At 52.1% G+C, this 14,248-nt stretch overlaps 1 protein-coding gene across 2 annotated transcripts; it reads left to right on the forward strand.

Moving 5' to 3' along the window:
* Window positions 1–5,194: 5,194 nt before the first annotated feature.
* On the forward strand, window positions 5,195–13,369 carry CPN2 (carboxypeptidase N subunit 2). 2 transcript variants are annotated; one of them, XM_053667202.1, is made up of 3 exons: window positions 5,195–5,307; window positions 7,970–8,065; window positions 10,949–13,369. In XM_053667202.1, exon 3 carries the CDS (start codon window positions 10,958–10,960, stop codon window positions 12,599–12,601), a length of 1,644 nt encoding a protein of 547 aa, XP_053523177.1. In that variant the 5' UTR covers window positions 5,195–5,307; window positions 7,970–8,065; window positions 10,949–10,957; the 3' UTR covers window positions 12,602–13,369. The 2 variants fall into 2 exon arrangements, with proteins under 2 accessions (XP_053523177.1, XP_037009323.2); XM_037153428.2 differs by lacking the exon at window positions 7,970–8,065 and having other exon boundaries at window positions 5,196–5,307; window positions 10,949–13,368.
* Window positions 13,370–14,248: the final 879 nt, after the last annotated feature.

Genomic DNA, 14,248 nt, shown 5'->3' on the forward strand with positions numbered 1-14,248 from the left:
GGGGCGTGAAAGTATATAGTTTGATGGATTTTCACAAACTGTACACACCCTGTAATCAGCATCCAGATCAAGAAACAGGATGTTGCCAGTATCCCTTTTCCTGGGCTTTTACTGGAGAAGACTGGGGCTTATGGAGACGGTATGTGCTTCCCTGGGAACTGGCCCCCTGTGGGTCAGGATGAGCCCTCCACTGCCCCTCCTCCCTCTCAGCCCTTGCAAAGATCTAGCTACCAGGGGTGGAGGAGAAGATGTGGGTACACACGGGCCAGGACAGCAGACTTTATTAAATCCCCGGGCCCTGAGGCACTCCAATTGGCCAGGTCAGAAGTATGTCAACAACCACACGCCCTTCCTTGCCAACAAGCCGTCTGCTGTTCACTGGAGGCTCTTCTGCCTGGACCTTTTATGGGCATGATATGCCTATATCTGTTTTTAATTTTCACCCCCCACTTGGGAGAAGTTAAATAGTTCAGAGATGAGATCCTTTCATTGAACAGCCAAGTGTAATGGAACTCAGCAATCCCTCTCATGTGGTGGCAAAATTCTCCATCAGCATTACAGTCAGCTAGAAACTGAACTTCAGAATTCTTATATATATCAGGAAATGTCAGGATTTGCAAATAGGTCACACTGGGCCTGGGGGATCTCTAGAGCAGCTCTTCCCTGTGGTCTGGTGATAAGAGTTCTTTCTTCTTCTGTTGGCTATTCTCCCCTTGAGTTACAATAACAGGAATAGCAGCCTCTGCCATCCTTCCTTCTACATATATATTCACACTGGTAAATTATGTTCACAGTGATGAGTATCTTTCTGTGGACAACTGGTCTACCAATTTAGAAGTAAAAGTTCTAAATGGAGGATTTCAGATGTCCACGTCTTCCCAGGAAAGAACAACCAACACTATAAAGATTTGGAAATCTGCCATTAATCCTGATTGGCTCTTACTGGTTTCCTCTGCCCCATAAGACAAATCTTCTTGGGCCTTAGCAGAATGATGCCAACAGATCCCCAAAATAGGGCAGAAATAGATGTGCACAAGAGCTAGTGCTGTTGGTAGCTTTTGACTCTCTGTCCCAGAGAATCTGGGAAAGATAGGGCTTGTCAGAGGCAAAAGACATCACAGGGCAAATCTAGGTCTCCAAAATGTTTTAAAAATATTTGTAGCAACTGGTAGACATGTACCAAGGCTTGCTGGGGCCTGAAAGGAAGAGAGCTCAGAGCTTGGGGCATGAGCATCGTTCCACTGATGGTAGTCAGCCATATTGATCCCAAGGCCAGAGAAGGAAGTTCAGCCGTCTCTGTTTCAGACAGGAAGCACGGTTTGGCACTGCCTTCCTCAGGGTGCTCCTTATGAGTTGGCACCAGTGTCTCATTGTGCAACAGCACAAGTGGGCCAGTGGTGGCAGAGAGGTGGGAAAGGGTCCTCTTCGTCCAGTGTGTCCTGCCAGTCTGCACCCAGAACCCCTGGGTACTTCCAGCATTGGCTATGACATTGGAGTGCCTTCCCCTCTGGCCCACAGTGTCAACCTGTGTTCCCAAGCCAAAGCGCTGGCCTGGGGACGACTGTGCTCAGATGACCCCACCCAGGAGCAGGTGGGGGTAGTAGACCCTTTATCTGGCCTTCTGAGCTTGCCTGTTCCGTTTTGCCGTCAGAATGGATTGGATGGAGCCATCCAGCCTCCTCTTCCTTGACAGGTCTTCACGCTTCTCTGAACCATGTTGTCTGGTCAGGGAGCTGCCAGAAAAGCCGGGTAGTTTTCTTTCCAACAGGACAACGCATTTGCCCACATCTCAGAGCTTGAGTGAGTCACTTGGCCACCACCCCTGCCCCCTGCCGCCCAATGCTGAGATAGGGCACAGAGTCCATCTCTCCTCACTGGCTTCTAGGTTGGCTTGCCAGTGTTAGTAGCCTGCATGTGGAGTGGAGGCTCAGCATTGCAGGAAAGATAATGAAAGCCAGCTGGAACCAGTGTTTTTCAAAAATGCTTACTGTGCATAGTTACCCTTTAAAGCACTTAACAGGCATTTTCTTTTCTAACCCTCACGGCACCCCTGCACATGAGCAACAGCTTATCCCCTTGTGGTAGGGTCTACAACTGTCGTCCTTCCATGATTTTATTCAGAACGTCGCAGGTTTTCCTTCTCTCTTTAAACTTCGCACAAGACCTCATGGCCTGTCCTGGGCTTTCACCGTGAAACCAAAGAAAAGGAGAGTCACTCTCCTCTTGTTCCCCAGAGTCTTAACCACTGAAACCTCACTTGGTACTGTGTGGACCAAAAACTTTGTAAATACAGGGAAAAATTAAACTCATCCATCCATTAAAGAAAAATTGACCCCTCTCTTGGAAATTGTTGAGCTGTGTGTACATGGTCTCCTTCTTTAGAATTTAAAGGTGCAGCACAGTTCTCAGAACTCTTCGTGGGTAACCACGGTTTTCACAGCCTTCCAGATGCCACACAGAGCAGCTACAGGAATCTATTTCTAAACTCAGGAAGTGTTTGGAGAGCAGTCAGCTCAGGATAACTAGATGACTAGAGTTGGTTAATAAGGGATATATCCCAGCCTTTTGCCACAAACCTCTCAGAGAATTCAGGCCACGGACCCCCCAGTCAGAACTGAATGTGGGTTGTTGGGGAGGTGGTGGTAGTCTTGGGGAGAAAGCCATTTCAGAGAGGGTGGGCGGGTGTTCTTTAGGCCAAAGTCCTCATGGTCTGAGTTCTCTCCTTCCCTGAAGGATGGATTGTTCTCACCAACCTGGAGCCTTCATGCTGCCTTCAAAAGTAGATCATGCTTGCCTTGCTTAGAGAATCATTGCAAATAATCCCAGGAGCTTGGTGATTGATGCATTTAGAGATTTCTATGTCCCCAGGGTTTTGCAGAGTATGAACCCTGGTGGGCAGGGTTGGGGGTCCATCTTTGCTGGGGCTCTGTCTTCGCCAGATGCTGCATGTAACAAATTTGGTGTTCAGAATCAACAATAAATGCTATACACAGAACATGTGCTGTCATATGGATGTCTTGGCTGTGGGATCTCACACCTGGTAATTCTGCTCTTCTCACATGTGTGCAGGGCTGATCCGCACAGACAGCTCCTCACAGAGAATTGATTCTGGGATGGGGAAAGATCTTTGGAAAGTGAGTGGGGACCAAAAGTGGAATAACAAAAGTAGCTATAGGCCACTGTGAGTGGAAGGGGCCTTAAGACTAGTTCGACTCATTTTATGGGTGAAGAAAGTGTGGTCGAGATGGGAGGTGGCTGGTGGCTGTGGGCTTGCATACAACCAGACCTCCGGACGTCCAGCTGGAGCTTCTTGTATGTCACCAAAGAGGCACTCAGGTTCACTCAGTGTTTGTTTGAGGTACCCATGCATGCACGTGCATGCACATGCACACACACACGCACACGCACACAGGCCAATGTGGGTGGGACCACCAGCACCTCTGGACTCCTGTCAGTGCTTAGCACCAGGCTCAGAGAGTCAGAGCCTCTCAGAAGACACTGTCTGAATAAAGGTGACACCCTCCAAGTGTCCTGGTGGCCCCAGGACTATTTCAGGTCTCCAGGTTCCAGGGGCTGTCACAGGTATTGGTGGAGCTCCAGTTCTGAAGAGGAAGCTGGTCCTCTCCGCTGCTCCTACACCCCATCACCATGCCCAGGAAAGGGGCTACAAACCGTATTTTCCTGGATCTCCTAGTTCTTAGATCCCTTCTGCCGGTGGGAAGCCTGTTCCGGGAGGCTGGACCGAGACAGTTGTCAGCAGTGTGTTCACCATATCACGGGGCTGGACCCCTTCGATGACTAGGGATGGGGCCTTGGTGTCCTTCCCTAACCACTGCACAATGGGAGAAGGAGTTAGAACCTTCACCCCATCTCCCAGAAGATTTCTGGGGTTCTGGAGGCAAGTGGTGCCTCCACATACGCACACATGTCCTTCCAGCTGCACACACCTGTACTTTAATTTGACACGTGTGCACGCACACGTCTCCCCAGGCCCCTGCCACACCCATTTCACAGATGAGAATGAAGAGACTTGCAGAGATTAAATAACTTGTGCAAGGCCAGGCCAGTTAGCTGAGGAGCCAGGACCCACACCCAGATCTGTGGGATGCTGAGTTCCTGCTGTTCCCCCGACACTGACGGACGGACGAACGGACCGCTCTCCTGCGGCAGGCCCCTCGGCTCAGTTGTGAGTCTCCTGAGGAGGTGCACTCGCCCCCCCCTCAGCCATCCAGGGCACCACTGAGGGTGGGGCTGGAGCGTCGAATGCACAGCCTTCCTCTCTTCTTCCACGTTCCCTTCTTTGCCACAGTGTGGGCTGGTATTGTGTCTCCACAGAAAAATGCTTCCTTGCCACCCTCAGTCAGGCCTTTGCACTTTGGCTGATGAAACCTGCTCACGTGCAAAAAATGTACATTAGTTTGGATTTGAAAAAGAGTGACAAAAACATGGATATCATGCAGTAAGTTTGAAAGCCAAGAGAGTACTTTAAATGGTAAAATCTGGGCATTGAAACTGATCTTAGATTGCTTTTGTAGGTCATCCCTTTGCCCTGCACCCTGCAGGTGCACACACACACGTGCACATGCACACACATGTGCACACACACTCTTCACTTCATTCTGCAGCCCCTGTGTGACTGGCTCCACAGACAGGAAAATCACTGCCTCCTAAAACAACTTTCATCCCTGGATAAGGTGAAAATGTTCCTCTCGATGTTAGGCCAAAATCCACCTCAAGTCTTTTCCCCTTTTTAAAGCAGAAAGGGTTTAGAAAGTTAGTTTATTTAACTAACTAACTAACTAACTAACCAATAAACCCACAACCTTCTTAGATTTGCCCCTGGTGCTGAGAGCCAAGCAGGGGCCGGGTCTGGCTCTCCAGCTGAGGTCTGGCTCCTGGGGACCAGCCGGGCCTTCGCAAGCAGGGGTGTGAGTGTGGACCGGTCCCAGGTCTCAGTCCTGGAGGGGCCTACAGGGAACTTTCTATGGCCTAGTGGGTGCCCTGGTGTCCAAAGGGTGCCAAGCTGGTGACCTTAGGTGGATTTTGGCCCCACTGGCGATCTGCCCACGTGCAGGGGCACTTTGGGATCGTTTTGTAATATTCAGAGGCCTTGTCCCAGACTCTGATCTCCTTTGACCTGGGTGACATTCCGGGAATACTCAGGCCACGTGAGGGGCGGAACCCCTTCCTGGAACTCTGATCGGCTCCGGGCTGCTGGGTCCACGCTGACCGCAGACCACACCGCATACCCTTCTGCTCCCAAGGAAGAGCCGGGGCAGTAGGTCCTCGCCGGCCCAGCCCCTCACGGTAGGTCTCCTAGAGTCCCCGTGGGGCTCCTGGGTCTGCGGGGGCGTGGGAGGGATCTGGAGTCCTGGCTGAGGGGCAGGCAGGGAGCTGGCTACTCCTCCCTGGCTCCGGAGCATGCCCCCAACTCCCGCAGACTGAAGTATCCCTGTTCCCCTGCAGGGAAGAAGAAGCCTCTCCCCCAGGGTGATGCTGTGCTGAATGAGGCAGGAGGCAGGTGCAGGAGGGGGATTCCGAGATGAAGGCGACCTGGTCCTTGCACTCAGGGAGCTCCTAGTGAATGGGGTGCGATGGGAACAAGCAGGGTGCCGTTCCCCGGGCTTGCCGGGTCCCACCCGGTGTGTGCCTGTCGCCCTGGCCCAATTATCAGCAGCACCCCTTTGGCTTCGGAAGCATGCTGGTTCGGCGGTAGAACGCGGAGTCACTTTAGGAACGAAGTGTGTGATCAGCTACCTGCTATTGAACACATGCTGTCAGGCGCGGTGTCAAATGCTTTATACTGACAGCCTAATTTAATGTATTGAGCGTGCACCTGAGTACGAATTTAACCCGAAGTAATGGGGTTCTGATTATGGGTAAAGACATTGAGGCTTAAAAAGATGCGGTGGCCTGCCAGAGACACCGCAGGCAGCCGGGAGCAGAGGGCAGCGCCAGAACCTGAACTCAGACGCGGCCAGGCGCGCGTTCCGTCCCACGCAGCGGGCCGGTGGGGGCGCTTCTCTGTGCCGGGTTCAGGGCCCCTCTTATTTTGGAACGTGAGCTTTCTTCCCTTCAGGAATGCTGCGGCAGTGATGGACAAGCTCCTCTGAACCTTTGCTTTGTAATATTTCCCTTTGCTTTGAGAAAGGGAAAATATCTAGGAAGCCTCTATTGTGTGCCCGGAACTGTGCTGTTTCCCACACGGTCATCTTAATTTTTATAGTAACTTTCAATGTTATCACAAAAGTAGTTCCTTTTTACTTTAAAAGTGTACAAAGTATATGATTTAGCAAAAGGAAAAAAATCACTGGAAATCCCATTGCTCAGAAATAATCACAGCGAATATTTTGTGTATAATCTGAAGCTATGGGGGCATCCACCCAGAGTCACTTCATTTACATGAACTCGGTGCGGGTTGAAAGGGGCTTATTAGGAATAACAAAAGATGCTCCTCCTCTCCTGTCAGTCAGGACATTCCAAGGGTTTTTGGAGCTCTGTGCTAGGAACCAGGATGAAGCCCAACTCTATGTATCTGATTATATTACAACATCACACACCCAATGCTATGGCGCCCCAGGGGTGAGAAATTTTCTTTTTCTTTACTGGCCCCAATAACCCTAACAGTGATGTAATTTAGCTAGTATTACTATTATCACGATTGCTCTTAATTTTCAAATGCAGAAACTGGGACTCTGTGGGTTACTTCACTGCCACTTGGCTTATTTTCTTGGGTTGGGAGGGGCAGAGACTGAGGTCCAGGGAGCAGCAGGTCCCCCCCGGAGGCCTGGGCGAAGTGGGCAAGGGCTCTGGGCTCCCATCACCCTCTGGAAGGAGTGAGTGTTAGCTCTGTGGTGGATGATAGACTGGCTGGCTTGTGCACACACAGAAATGTACCAACCCAAAGGCAATTTGAGAAGAGGAAAGAGTTCATTTGCAACCAGTATTTGCCCCCCAATCCTCCACCCTGCAAAACCCCCCAGAAAACCCAAACCAGGCTTGCTGAGAACATGGAACATTTTTGTGGGCATTTCTGGCCTCTGTACAAATGCAGAGGTGGCTTTTCAGATGGGAAGCAGGAGTCTTCTGGCTGCTGCCCCAGCGTCCCCTGTGGCCATCCTCCACAGTGTCTAGGAAGGAGCACTTCCCATCTCTAGAGTGCCCAGTGATGTGCTCTGGAGAGTGGACTGGGGAAGGGACCCAAGGCCGGGGCATCCTTACTGGAGTCATTAGAATCTGTGCTCAGCTAAACCAAGGACAGAACAATCACATGTTTTCCTGAACTGGAAGGAAAGAGCCAGAAAAAGTGCTGCAGACCGTTACAAACCTTGCTCATCCATAAATGCGGTGGTTGAGTGATCTTGCCAGTTACTCCCTAGCCAACCTCCATGATGACTCAGGACAAAGCTGAGGCTGGGGCTGGCCTGACCCAGAACAATCAGGGTGGCTGGTGTTGCCGAGTGTACATTGGGGCCAGGCTCTGGGCTTGGAGCTCTCAGTGCATTTTCTCATTTGGTCCTCAGAACAACCCCACGAGGAAGGAAGCATCGAAGCTCATTGTGTTGAAGATGAGAAAATTGAAGCACAGAGAGGTTAGGTAATTCAGTTAAGGCCACACAGCTAATAAGGGATGGAGATATGTGTTGAACCCAGACTGTCTGACTCCAGAGTACAAACTCTGAACCATTGTAGACTGATGTGAATGATCAGGTGTGGGTCTTTTGGAAATTATCAGTGTTCAACAGCCTCCCTGTGAGTACCGTCCCCTGCTTCCTCCCAGCACAGTAGACTGGGACAAGAGGGGTCATGCCTGGAACTTCAAAGGCTCTGTTCTGGTCCTGCTCCCTCCATGATACCCCAAGGGGTGAGAAGTTTGCAAGACCAGAGGGACATGCCCATCAGAGGCTATGCCCCATTTTATTTTATTATTTTTTAATCCTCACCTGAGGATGTGTTTCATTGATTTTAGAGAGAGAGGAAGGAGAGAGAAACATCGATGTGAGAGAGAGACATTGATCGGTTGCTTCTGTATGCACCCCTGCCAGGAATTGAACCTGCAACCTAGGTACGTCCCTTGGCCAGAGAGCGAACCCACAACCTCTTGATGTACAGGATGACACTCCAACCGAGCCACCCAGCCAGGGCTGTGCCCCATTTTAAACCAGGCTTTAAGTACTCAGGACCCAGAGCTTAAGTCTCTTGTCTTTCAAGTCCATCTTCCTCAAGACAGCTGCTTCACAGACGTGCGTGTGAGGTCTCTACTCACAGTGCTGGAGAGAGTTGGGGGGAAGTGCAGGTGACAGACAGTTGGCGAGGTCCCTTGTGTATATTCACTGTGGGTCCTGCAAATGTGAGGAGCGGGCCTGCCTGCCCCCACCCACCTCACTGCCTTGGTATGGAAGCCACACCCAGGGTGTCCCAGCAAGCACTTTGCTTGGAACTCAGGCCACCAGGACTGATCCTGGCCACTTTCTTCTCAGCTGTGTGCCCTTGGACCAGTTGCTGTGGCTCTGGGATCCACAGCTTCCCTGTTCTGGGTCCTTCTAGATTTGCGCTGGGTATCGAGAGGTATACGTGGGAGCGTTGGGAATTAGGAGGTGGGAACAGCCCCCTCAGCTCTGCCCCCCACATCAGAGAGGTTCCCCGTCACCTCCTTCACCCACTTCTGCCTGAGTTGAAGCTGATTTGTTTCCACTTGATTTTCTGTGTGATTGATGTCATTGTTTTTATTCAAATTCTGAATTTCAAGTTACTGCTTTCGTTGGAAAATGCTAAACCATATATTTCCCAGTGACAGTCGATTAGAAGTTAGAGGCACAGACCTGGGGAAGAGGGGACATCTTGTCAGGCTGGCTGGGCGCGTGGGACATGTGATCCCCAGGAGATTTTCGCTCCCTGGCTTTCTCCCAGGTTTCCTGAAGGGATGGTGGGGATTCAAGGCCGTTTCCCCAGCCTGGCTGGGGGTCATTCACTCTGGGCTTGAGCCATTCCAGGGACTGGCAGGTCTGCCTCCCAGGCTGCCCGTGTCAGCTGCAGAGAGTTCAGTTCCACCACCACTAACCGAGTGCCTCCTAAATCAACACGTGCTGGGCTCTGAGTGTTCGGGGGGAAGACAGCTGTCTTCCCGTGAAAAGGACAGCCATGGGCGTCCTTCATTTCAGAGGCCTGTGCTGGTGCTAAGGGAGAGAAGTACACCAGCAGGGGCCTCGTTTCTGGCCCGGGAAGGCGTCTGTCAGGATCCCTGGGAGTTTTGTGTAGGATCAGTGGCTGTGTGTGCATTGGGGGAGCCTCAACAGAGGTGCTCACTTTCTCGGGGAAAAAATGGTCCCTTCTCTGTTGATTCAGCTGAAAGACTCCTGGAAGAACTGAGAGTTATTGAGTGTCTGAATGGGAGGAGGGTGCAGGGGTTTTTATGAGCACAATGTTTGCGAGAGTCTTCTGTACCTGAAGCCCTTTAACCTGAAGCTGGATCTTGAGATGGAGGTGGCAGCCGGAAGAGGGCGGCAGAGAGGCAGCAAGGGGCCAGTTGTGAGTTCTTACTGCAGACGGGTGCATTGAGAAGAATTAGGATTATGGTACTGAGGGTATTTCCTCCCTCCCTCCCTTTCTTTCAAATGTAGTCTATCTAAAGGGCATTTTGTTTTTCTTCCCTTTTTGGTGTTCAAGTAGTTTTTTCTGTAACAATGGTGGCTTGGGACCTTTACCAATAATTAACGTAGTTTTATTAATTGCTCACTTTATCTCACACACTAATCTAAACCTTTACCTATATTTACCCATTTATTCCTCAATCACCATAACGCAATAGGCACTATTTTTATCTCCATTTTACAGATAAAAAATTGAAGCACAGACAAATCAAGTAACAAGCCCAAAGTCACAGAGCTGGGATGGGATGGGTCTGGAATTCTAGCTTATGGGATCTGAACCAGTACAAGCCATGCAGATAAAGATGCAGGTGGGAACAGCAGTAACCCGGGAGGTGCGCCTGCCCTAATGGGGCCCCAGGTGGTTTTGTTGTGTAGGAACGTGAGTCCACTGCCCCGAAATCTTCCCGAAATCTAGACTTTTAATGTGATATCTCAGGGTTTACTTTTTGGCTAATGGTCCATGCATAAAAAGACCGAGACATAAACAAAACACATTGTAAGCTGAGTCACCAACTTGTGACCTGTCGGTGGATGCTGGTATTTTATTTTCTAAGAAAAAAATCATATTTAGAAAACTAAAAATCTGGTCTCCCTCCTTTAATTAAAACAAAACTGCCAAGACTAAACTTACTTGGCTGTGGAATCCCTGCATCTGGGACCCGGCTTTGTCCATCGTGTGGGAAGCCCCGTGGTCTCCATGGCAGTGGGGCTGGGATGCGGAGGGCAGGAGGACCGCATCCTGGCCGCAGTACCAAGGAGTCCGCGAACTTGTTCCAACATAGCAGTCCTGCCACTGAGGCTGCTTTATCCCTCAGGAGATGGGCAAAAAGCAGATGGTAAGATCTCTTCACAATTAGGCTCTGGAATATACCGATATTTGGAAACTTGGGAAGAGTATGGTTTAAAAATTTCCAGTTCAGGAATAATCTGCCCATATTTTACATATTATCTTTAAAATTCCACACTGCCTGGAGTCTTTTATATCTCTCTTCCATGCCTTTCTGCCTGCTTCTCCAATCTGGAAAGAACACAGGAGACCTGGGTCTTGGTCCTGCCACTCAGAGGCAAGGTGACTGCGGGCAGGCCATGTGACAGTCAGGAGGTTAGAACCCTGGTCCCACTAAGCTTGCAAGACTGCTTTGAGGTGGCATGAAAGCCATTAAAAACATCAACTTCCATCCAAAAGGCTAGCCTCCCTGACAGCTAATCCCGTCCTCTGGCTCCCCATCTGGTGCGCCTGTCCACAAGATGCGCAGCCCTCAATAAAGGCACCACCTCTGTTTTTTCTCCCCACGCAGATCCAGGAGATGCTTCCTGGAGCCTGGCTGCACTGGGCCTGCCTCCTGCTCCTGGCCAGGCTCGCCCGGCCCTGCCCCGTGGGGTGTGACTGCTTTGACCAGAAGGTGTTCTGCACTGATGAAGCACTGGCCACCATCCCACTGAACATCCCACCCCATGCCACGGACATGGTCTTCATAGAGACCTCGTTCACCACGGTCGGAACCAGGGCCTTCAGTGGCAGCCCCAACCTAACCAAGGTAGTATTCCTCAACACCCAGGTCTGCCACTTTGAGCCAGATGCCTTTGGCGGACTGCCCAGGCTCCAGGACCTGGAGATCACTGGCAGCACCTTTTCCAACCTCAGCACTGAGATCTTCTCCAACTTGGCCTCACTGGGCACGTTCACCCTCAACTTCAACATGCTGAAGGTTCTGCCCGAGGACCTCTTCCACCACATGGATGCCCTGGAGTCCCTTCAGCTGCAGGACAACCAGCTCCAGACCCTGCCCCGGAGGCTCTTCCAGTCTCTGAAACACCTGAAGACCCTCAACCTTGCTCACAATCTCCTGGCCCAGCTGCCCGAGGAGCTGTTTTACCCTCTTGGCAGCCTGCAGACCCTGAGGCTGAACAACAACAAGCTGTCCAGCCTGCCCCAGAGCGTGTTCGCCAAGCTGGGCAGCCTACAGGAGCTCTTCCTGGACCACAACTCCATCTTGGAGCTGCCCCCGGAAGTGTTCTCACAGCTCTTCTGCCTGGAGAAGCTGTGGCTGCAGCGCAACGGCATCCGGCACCTGCCGCCCTCCGTCTTCTCCTCCCTGGGCAGCCTGACCTTCCTGAACTTACAGGAGAATGCACTGCACGTGCTGCCCGCTGGCCTCTTTGCCCACACCCCAAGACTCGTTGGCCTGGCCCTGTCCCACAACCGGCTGGAGACTGTCCCCGAGGGAGTCTTTGCCAAACTGTGTAACCTCAGTTCCCTGACGCTCTCACACAATGCCATTACCTATCTCCCGGCCGGCGTCTTCAGGGACCTAGAGGAGCTGACCGATCTCTACCTGGGCAGCAACAACCTGACAGCCCTGCACGTAGACCTCTTCCAGAGCCTGTCCAAGCTCGAGCTGCTCAGCCTCTCCAGGAACCTCCTGACCACCCTCCCGGAGGGCATCTTTGGCACCAACTTCAACCTGTTCAAGCTCGCCCTGCGTGGCAACCCCTGGCAGTGTGACTGCCACCTGGCCTACCTCTTTAGCTGGCTGCACGAGTACAATGATAGGTTCTTCAACACCCAGACCTACTGTGCGGGTCCTGCCTACCTGAAGGGCCAAGTGGTGCCTGCTTTGGAGAAGGAGCAGCTGGTGTGCCCTGTCAGCCATGACCACTCGGACTTCCAGGCCCTGGGGCTGGAGGACAGGGAGCTGCGGGGCAGCTGGGATCTGTCTGCGAAGGAACAGGCAGCCCGGCACCAGTGCGTCTACAGCAATCCCGAAGGCACTGTCGTGCTCGCGTGTGACAGGGCCCAGTGTCGCTGGCTGAACGTCCAGCTCTCTCCTAGGCAGGGCTCAGGCTCCCCGGGAATGGTGTACAATGCCACTCAGAAGTGGGAACTGAAGTCGAGCTGCGGCGTTGTGAGGCTCACTCTGTCTATTGAGGCTCAGGCAGGGGAGCCCTAGGTGCAGGGGGCACAGAGCCAGGAGCCTGGGCAGACGGCGTCTGCAGTCTGACCAAACAGGAGGTGGGGGCAGAGGGGAAGCTGAAGCTAGTTTTTCAGATGCAAAGGATGGAGGTACCAAGTCCAAGGTGGTGGTGGCCAAGGGCAACACCTAGAGTCTCCTCCTCCCCTCGTTCTTCATTACTCCCTCTCAGAGTCTGAGACCTAACAAGGCCTTTTTTAAGCTTTACAGAGAACCCATTAGAGCTACATCATGGTCTGGAGAATAAAATGAGGCCACCCTCCTGGTGTTTTTCTATTATTTAATTCCCATCCCACTCTCATCCCCACCCTGAAGTTCCGACCGTTAGGTACTATTTTTACAAAATGGAGGCTACCCTTTTCTGACTTTCAGTTCGAAAGCCAAATGTCTGTATCTATTTCTCCCCTTGGAAATCTGTTTTTAATGGATACAGGAGGTGATTGGAGCAGAGGTGCCCAGAATGGTTAGGGACAAGGGCCTGGCTCTGGCGTGTTGGGAATTCACGGCCCCAGCTTCTCCTCCAGGTCTGCTTGTGGAACTCGGGAAGCAAGGCACTGCCCTGGCCGCTGTGGCTCAGTCGGTTGGAGCATTGTCTCACAGACTGAAAGGTGGCAGGTTCAATTCCCTGCCACAGCACATACCTAGGTTGCGCGTTCGATCCCCTGTCATGGAGAGTAGAAGACGAAAACCAATGGATTTTTCTCTCTCACATCGATATTCCTTTCACTTTCTCTCTACAAGCTATTTTAAAAAATGATCTCGGGTGAGGATTAAATGAAAGAAAAAAGAAAGAACGAGAGGTACCTTGGGAAGGTCAACACCGGCTAGTTGGCTTTTACTACACAAAGCCCCCAGAGGGGGCGCTGTGCCTGGACCTGATCAGCAGACTAGATGCTGTTCCTTACTGAGGGAGGAGGGGACAGTGGGCCGGGTGGGCTGGGAGGGACAGCTTTCAGCGCTCCAGTCTTGGCTCTCGCAGCATCTGACTCTGCTGCAGTCGGCCACAGCAGTGCCTCCCCTCGGTTTTCAGGACGCCACCCTCTCACTCAGCCTCGGCCATTCTGTCCGTCTTCCGCAGCCGCCACTTCCATGTCATTTGTCTCCTCCGGGAGCGCGTCATTGGCCCTCCTGGGCGATCTCAGGCGTGCCCCCAGTGTCGGATGCGACCTCTATGCTGATGACCCCAGATCTCCATCTCAGGCTCAGGCCTTTTTGGTCCCCATCCAGAGATATCCACGTGCTCAGCAGCCCTGGTTTCTATCCTCACAGTCACAAACGCCAAGCCCGGGAGCTGGGAGTGTTCTCCACTCTCTCCTCCCGTTAACCCTCGTGGCCAACTAGTCAAAAGGTGCTTCTGAGTACCCCCCTCTCCATTTCTCCCTTCCAATCCCCAGCCCAGGGAGGTGCTTTGTCACCCTGCATTCAGCCTCCTACCTGCATTTGCAGCCTCCTACCTGGTTTTCCTTCCTACAGTGTGGACCGACCTGGGTGAAACGCTGGGGCGGGGCAGGGGAAATGAATCAAATGTATAGCGGCCCCCGGGGAGCCTGAGCTCTGGGGGGAGATTTCATAAACGAGGGCCCATGGGACAGCAACATAAGCATGGAGGGTTCGGTGCTGGGCAAG

This window comes from Artibeus jamaicensis, unplaced genomic scaffold (genome assembly GCF_021234435.1).
Source record: "Artibeus jamaicensis isolate MK-2021 breed Jamaican fruit bat unplaced genomic scaffold, CSHL_Jam_final contig_466, whole genome shotgun sequence".
Lineage (NCBI taxonomy): Eukaryota > Metazoa > Chordata > Mammalia > Chiroptera > Phyllostomidae > Artibeus > Artibeus jamaicensis.